The 7,561-nt window shown below is 45.5% G+C and overlaps 1 protein-coding gene across 1 annotated transcript in view; it reads right to left on the bottom strand.

Moving 5' to 3' along the window:
• Positions 1–23: 23 nt before the first annotated feature.
• The window catches only part of HGSNAT (heparan-alpha-glucosaminide N-acetyltransferase), a 12,469-nt gene continuing 4,931 nt past the window's right edge, over positions 24–7,561 (bottom strand). The window contains exons 8-16 of the mRNA XM_064450820.1: positions 6,281–6,441; positions 5,789–5,904; positions 4,971–5,092; positions 4,243–4,369; positions 4,010–4,096; positions 2,737–2,814; positions 2,550–2,620; positions 2,298–2,410; positions 24–1,279 (exon numbers count right to left, since the gene is read on the bottom strand). Of these exons, the coding sequence (XP_064306890.1) occupies positions 1,098–1,279; positions 2,298–2,410; positions 2,550–2,620; positions 2,737–2,814; positions 4,010–4,096; positions 4,243–4,369; positions 4,971–5,092; positions 5,789–5,904; positions 6,281–6,441 (1,057 nt within the window). The 3' untranslated portion in view covers positions 24–1,097. The remainder of the gene's footprint in view (positions 1,280–2,297; positions 2,411–2,549; positions 2,621–2,736; positions 2,815–4,009; positions 4,097–4,242; positions 4,370–4,970; positions 5,093–5,788; positions 5,905–6,280; positions 6,442–7,561) is intronic.

Here is a 7,561-nt window from a genome sequence, read left to right as displayed (position 1 = left end):
TACATACAGAGAGAACACAGCAGGATATTTCAGGCTTTTTATTAGCACTAGTTTGGAAATCACAGCATGAGTGATTTCCTGAGTTTCCAAAAACTATTCTTACATTGAATTGGTCTGCTATCTCTTCCTTTTTGGCTGAATTGTACCTGTAGTGCTGGTTTTCAGATTCAGGGCCCTGACGTAAATCCATTTATAAAAACTGCTTCCCTTGAATTTTGGTAATCTCCAAGTGACTATATAAAGTCAATAGGAACTGGCCTTTCTGCACGTGAAACTCGGACCTCATCCATGCTCGAGGTATGTAACACAAAGGCCCAGAACATGCACAGGTGGCCTGTAGCAGCAGCATGCTGATGAATTAGCCACTAGAAGAGATCTTTGGCAGCAGGCTTCAGCAGGATCCTAAGCCTAAGGTTTTGATCCAGGACCAAATTGGAAGAACCCAGTGAAGAATGGCCAGTTGAGTCACCACCCTTGGCAGCAGGCTGTAGCACACAGGCGCCCCTGAGGTTTCCTGGACAGTCACTGCGCTGCCGACCCAAGTGCAGGGCTGAGGATGCTGCCAGTGCTCCTGAGTCGACGAGGTGGCAGAGTTAAATGTGTGCTAGTAGCCAGAGCAGTGCTGGCATGGGGCAGGTGTCGAGGGTATGTACAAACCCCAGACCACGTGAGTTAGGGGGTGCCTTGTCAGATGCAGCAGCGGTTACCGCAGCCCCATTCTGATAACCCCTTGCAGTCACCACCCCGATCCCTTGCGGTTCCTTTCATAAGCACTGTCAGGCTGTCTCTGACTGCCCAACTGTTGCAATAGGTTCAGTTTATCTATGTGAAGGAGGGAGATAAGTAAAATATTTACAAAATACAGAAAAGAAAAAGAGAGCAACTGCAGCAGACTAGTTCAGTTTTTGCTAAATAGGAAAATACTGTCCCTTAAGTCACATAAAAAAGTCTTGATGACAGCTTCCATGGCACTGTAAACTTGAACTAGTATCCCTTTTTAGTAATACAGCCTAGCACAAATGGCAATATTTCAGACTAATCCACCTTATGCACTTGCCCCATCAGAAGCTAGGCCTGCTATACCTTGACCGCCTTTATCAGATTTTCCAGAATATCCTTCTCCTGTAGAGTAAATATGATATTATGACCCAAAGAGTCGTTGCAGTGAGGTTTTGAGTCAGATGCTCTGCGTGGGATTGACTGTCTTGCATCTTCCACTTAAAAGGGAAATAGTTTTCAAACACTTCGTGTCCAATGTAGATCAGGATTGAGTTCATTCCTGAAAGTAAGCACAGGTCATACCATCTGAAAGAGCAGGTAAGAGCTTGCTTCAGAGTAAGCAGGCAGAGGCATGCCAGGCTTATGAAACAGAGTGGCACTGAGACAACAACAGGCTAATCACAACAGCTAATGTTACTTGCCCCAAAGAAACTACCCACATATGTTTTCAAATACAGTCCAAGGAGTTCTTTCCCCCAAAACACTGAAAAGGAACACGGACAACCTATATGCTAAATGGAAAATACAACCAGATCAGTATCCTGCAATTCTATTGACAAGGAGAGTAATCACAGTTATTGTCTTCAGGGTGGCTGACTGCCAACCTATTTGGTCAGATCAGGCCTTTACAAACAAATGCTGACGGCCCTCCAAAGCTCTGGGATTTCTGGGAGGACATACGACACCATGCTGTCACCCTACCTATCTTCCTGTCCAGACACCAAAGCTGCTGAAAGGCTGCCTCTGCTGTGGGTGTGCATTCTGTACTCCAAAGTTTGTCAAGAGACCAGTGTGGTTAAAACCACAGTGGGATGCTTTGGGAGACAGGCTTCTCTAAAAACACACAGACAGAGCCTACACGGCTGCCCAGGGGGTTTCATCTTCCACATCTTCAGAAGTGGTATTACTCTGCTGACAGGCCTTTGAGTTTCCCATTAGGTTACCCGAGTCTCAGCAGTCCTCTCCAAAACCAACTATGAGCCAGCTGTGGCATTTTGCTTGGTACTAGGCAGCTGTTCCCTGGGACCTTAACTCGAGACCAAACTGAGGACGGTCATTTGACAACAGCAGCTTCCAGCCATCATTTAAAGACCTGACAGTCCCTCTCTCCCAAATACCTGGTCTTGAGTGTCCCAGTTCAATGCAAAGATTCAGCTCAATCATTCTGGCATCCTTCAAGTTACCTCATTCTAAACCTCAACTCCTTTAAAGACAAGGGAAGTGCAGAAAACATGAAAGGATAGTACCAGTGCAGAAAGAATTGGAAAGAATATGTTTCCTGCTGTGATTTTACTGACCTGGGTAGAAAAATGGAGCACCCGACCACAGTCTCTTGACATCCACAAGGTAATATATCAGCAATAAGAGGATGAAGGCAAAGCAGCTCATGGTTGTCACATATGATATTGACCTACACACATTTTCAGTAAAAAGACTATTTAGCGAACTATGTGATACAGACAGATCTCAATATAAAAAAGGCAAAACATTCTCCACAGTGAAGCAGTACTTTAACAAAATCATACTAAAAACTGTGTCTCTCTGCTTACCATAAGTTCTTGTTTATGGGAATAAACCCTTCTTCTTTAGAACATTTTGTCAAGATAGCAGAAATAACACCCTAAAACAGAAAGTTGCTGAAGTTTATATAACCACTGCAACAAGTTTCAGAAAAACTAAGCTTGCATTGCATAAGGATACATGTCCATTGAAGAGCTACATAACTATCTGACTTACCATTACTATGCTCCACAGGAAGAACCGACTCATAATCTGTTTGTGCCGGTCTTTGTAGAACAAGATAATTTTTCCTGCCTAGTATAAAAAGAATACAAAAAATGAATTCATGTCCATAAGTGTAACTACATTTCAACAGCCAGATATATTTGCCACCTGTGCTAAAACAGAGAACACGAATAGGATTTATGTCAACTAAGTGGCTGAAAGGCTCAGAATGGAAACTCTTTGCAAAGAATGGACGCAGATGGGGAAAATACGTAAACGCAACCCGCTCAGCAATAGAGGTGCACCTTTTCTCCCTTCCCTACAACATGAACACTGAGGAAGGGGCCAAACAACTCCATCGAGTTAACACAACGCAACTCGAGCTCCATCTCCCTCAGCAAGGATTGCACGAACGAACAATGCCACGTTGTCTCCCCAGCCAGCCTCAACAGCTTCTCCGCGGTGCCACATCACGCCCTGGCCTGCTCAGAGCGCATGCTCCTTTTCACGCACCACTAAGAAACGTGTCCTAATGACTCACTCCTCAGAGTCACACTTCTGTTCCAAGCTCTGCCCCACAGAGATCCCCTATGAGTTTTTACTCAGTGCCACATGCGGTAACAGTCCTTTCCCAGCACAAGAGTTTCACTTTGGTTAACAGCTGCTGCACAGACAGAAAAGCCTGCGACCACTAACTAGAACTGCATCAAAAAGTGTCATTATGTCGTATTTTAAACACGGTGGTGTGCTGTGAGCTTTTGATGTTGGTAACACCAATGTGAACCCCTGCCTCTCTCGTGTCTGGGAAGGTGAGCACACCCATAGCACCTCTGCAAGACGGCCAACGCTGCATGTCAAGTGGAAAATTAGCAGTCAGCAACATGTACAGCTGCAGCCTTTAGAACTGTATGTTTAAAATGAAGCTGTGAAGTCTACACGTGTCTTGGCCCTATTTTCCAACATGCAGAGCCAGCCTACTCCCAGCATAAGCCCAACCTTAAAACAAGCAAAGGAAGTTTCCGGGTGTGTATTTTGCAAACCTCTTGTGTCCATCCCTTATAAAAACTGAGGAAAAGTCTTGGTTTATCTAATGCAAACCACTGCCAGGTTAGATTCCACTTCTCTGACACTCGCCTTGGGCTAAGTCAGCCTGAAAGCACTTCTCTGGAAAAGGTTTTGTTAGAACCAATCGCAGCCTTAAATAAAGAAACCAGGTTGCCTCCCCATTTCAAAGATTCCTTCATATCTTCCCACTATAGCACACAGCCAGAAAGAAAAGAGGTACCTGCAGTCCCAGAAATGCCATAAAAATGGTATTTATGGTCCCCAGGATCCCTTCAGGATCATATGGCATCGTTGTTTGGTAAATCACCTTTGAAAGAAAACAAGTTACAGGGCACCTGAGCAACCGATCTCCTTTCTCTTCCATCCTCGTGCATGTATCATTCCCAAGCCCCTCCTGGCAGCTGTGTTCAGTGCTCATCTGCAGCTTCATACTGCAAACGGAAAGCTACTTACACTTGAAGAGGGATGCTGATATATATGCTTTTCTCCAAGAAGCAAACGATCAATGTAACCAGCTGCTCCTCCAGTGCAGTTGGGATAGATTCCAAAGTCTCCAATGCCCCCAGGACCAAGATAGCCCCTAGGACAGAAGCAAACAGGTTATGGCACAAAGTGTTGGTACACTCCACCGGAATAGTAGCTGGTCCACTGCCCCAGCACACTAAATGCTCCCTCTTTTCCCTGGCCAGAGACACACAGTGAAACACAGGTCCTGTGTGACAGCTGGCTGGTGGCCACCCTGTTCTGGTTGTCACAGTGCCACGAGCAGCTGGGTCGTGAGGGGCCAGGCAGCATCAGGAGCCTAAAGCAATGCTGCGGTTCAGCCCTGGCTACCCAGCCGGCTGCTCCACCTGCTCTGCAGGTGCTGACCCTTTAGAGGGACGAAGATAGAGACAGAGATGACATTGCAATGATCACATATTGCTGTATGCAGACCTCTGGGAGATTTTAGTCCTCTTCTTTAGATAGAAAGGAACAACGATGTGTCACCTTTATAACACCTGGTACTTTAGTACCAAAGTAAAGAAAGTTTTTTTCACATGATGAACGCTTCCCTTAACCCCACTGGCCTAAAAGCTCTCCTCTTTATTCTTTCCCTATGGCAAATAAAATGTATTTTCTACTCAGTAGAAGAAAAACAATCTGATGTCTCACAGAAAGTAGTCTGAGTGCAGTCTTACCTGGGACAACCTGGCACTGGTAACAAAAACGTCAGGCAGAGCCAGATCACTTCTAACACCAGAATGAAAATCCACTGTGGCCAGTAGGGGAGAATATCCTGCAGGGCAGGACATGGTGTCTCCTGCATGAGATGGAGAGAGGGGGGTGTTAGCTGGCAAGTAAAAACCGTGCCCTTGGGGATATCCTGTACTTCCTGGCAGGCAGTCCCCCAGATACAAGAGAGAGCTGTTGTTACAAAACTGGGTTCTACCAATAGACCTTTCATCTTCACAAATGATTTCCAGACACTTAGTTACCTTGGAGGAGGGGGAGAAACGAACCAAAACAAAAGCCCACAATGTTTTTTAGCTTGGAAAATGTCAAAAGGAATTTTGATTCATGAGTAGAACAAAAGCCTTTTGGGAAAACAGACTCCAGAAAGGTCAAAAAGCAATATTACTTTCCCCTGCTGTGAAAAAACACAGCCAAAATTAAATGGACAAAGCACAGGCCACAGGGCTCAGCACAGAGATGCCTGTCCCTGGGGTCTCTTGGCAGTGGAAAGTCACCAGAAGCACCTGGGAATGCCTGCTTCTAAGCACCATCTGAACAGATCAGTGAAATCCTCAAATACAGCTAAGCTAGATGTGATAAAATGCAGACTGGGACATTGGTGGGTCCATGTTCCCTGAAATTTTTGCCAGGTCACACTGCACTACACATCAGGTAAGATGTACATGTTTTCTCATAATTTCTCCTGGGTTCTCTGTGCCCAAACAAGAGCAAAAGCTCCCAAACCCTACTCCAGTATGATTTGTCATCTCCCCACATAACTCACCAAGGTCCCACTCTCAGGCCCAGCTCTTGCAAACAGGAGTTCAAGAGCAGCAACCACCAGGTATGTGAATCCCAGCCTCTGGAGCACCCCAGGAATACGCAGATTATCCCAGGACACTGAAAAACATGCAAGCCATGTGGAAGAGGACCAGACATGGGTTCTTCTGTAAATATGAAAGCTGCCCTTCTCTAGGGAGAACTAAGGCCCACTGTATCTTCAGGTACAAGGGACACCTCCACTCTGCCCCCTCGCTTCCTGTAAATCATAGCCCTGGGAAAGTCACCACTAAGATGATAAACAGTGGTCAGCACAGGGGTCAAACATAAAGAACTACATCAGCGCAGAACTGAACGGCAGTCTACAGGATACCATCAAACCACCCCCATGCAACTGGTCAGTACAGCAAGGCTGACGCTGTTTTCCCAACAGCCCAGACAAGGAGGAAGAAACAATGGTTGCAGAAATACAAGGAAGACAGCAAGTCCCACTCACGTGGCCCAAGGCAGTAATTGGGATTCACAACTATGATTCCCAGCAGGATTAGCAGAAAACTCCTCCAGAGGATTTTCCTGAGCACTTTCCACTTGGAACTTTCCCACCTCAGCATGGAGCTCAGTGACAGTGATGTCGATGTGCCCATGATGAACACAAACCTAGAGAATAGAGCAGATGCGTGATGAGACATCTGTCGGCTCCATTTCCCATTTGTGTGACAGCAAACACTAAAGCTTACACAGTAGCCTGCATTGGCCCAACAGAAATGCATGCGTCAAGTGAAATTGGACAACTTTATTTCCTCTGATTGCTAGGAATTCCCAGGCAACTGAGCCTGTGCTATGGCACCTTTCCATCTCTTTCAGTGGTAAGTTGAGGCAATAAAGCCCAGGGAAGTAATTGCATTCTGGTCTTTCTGCAGCCAAAAAATTCCATTACCCAAAATTAAATTAGCATCTTCAGAGCAGTAAAACACAAGCTGCAAATCTATTATTCAAATTCAGAATTGACTTGCTCCTCCCCTCTAGATTAGGTTCACAGTCCAAGTCCAGTTGCCACCTCCAAGAGTAACCACAAGTGGTGTGTATTTTAGAGAAGCATGCTAGGGGCAGATTTCCCTTGGCTATTTTATCTCTGGATACACATCAGTCCAGCTTAGAATCTTGCCAGACTGACCGCATTCAACACAGTAGCGTGGCAATGTGCTCCTCAGGGATACTGCCGTTCCACTGGTAGAGTAACCCTGGGCACCCCACCGACACTATGGGGGGAAGGAAGGAGGATGTGGGGCAGCCAAAAGCACTTAGCTTTGCAACTGGTTCATAAGGATGATGCTGTTATCTGGAGGGGAAGGTGCCTATTAGCTGTTTAACACAAATTCACCCCTCCAGATACATTTCCACATGGAGGCAAGGTGCACATAACGTTCACCTTGCAGTACTTAACATAAAGAATCACTTGACACAAGAACTATTCTTCAGGAAGACTTACCATGGAAACACCAGATCTGCCACTGTTAGTCCTACAGAGAAATATGAAGGAACACGTTATTTACCTCAAACCCTCCCTAAATTTTAACATTATTGTTGATTTTCCAGAGGAATTGCACGCTGCTTGCAATTATTTGATGCCCCAAAATCTAAAACACATTAGAAACAAAACTTACAAAGAGCTAATCATCTTGCTTCACTGCTTTTACTGTTCTCAAAAATAGGGTCAGAACTGATTGGTGTGTCTTGGGAAAGATTTCAGAGATGGGATCCTTGCTATTCTCCACTA

Source organism: Phalacrocorax carbo, chromosome 4, assembly GCF_963921805.1.
Source record: "Phalacrocorax carbo chromosome 4, bPhaCar2.1, whole genome shotgun sequence".
Taxonomy (NCBI): Eukaryota; Metazoa; Chordata; class Aves; order Suliformes; family Phalacrocoracidae; genus Phalacrocorax; species Phalacrocorax carbo.
The sequence above is the reverse complement of the archived record's forward strand: the minus strand, read 5'-3'. Positions and strand labels throughout refer to the sequence as shown.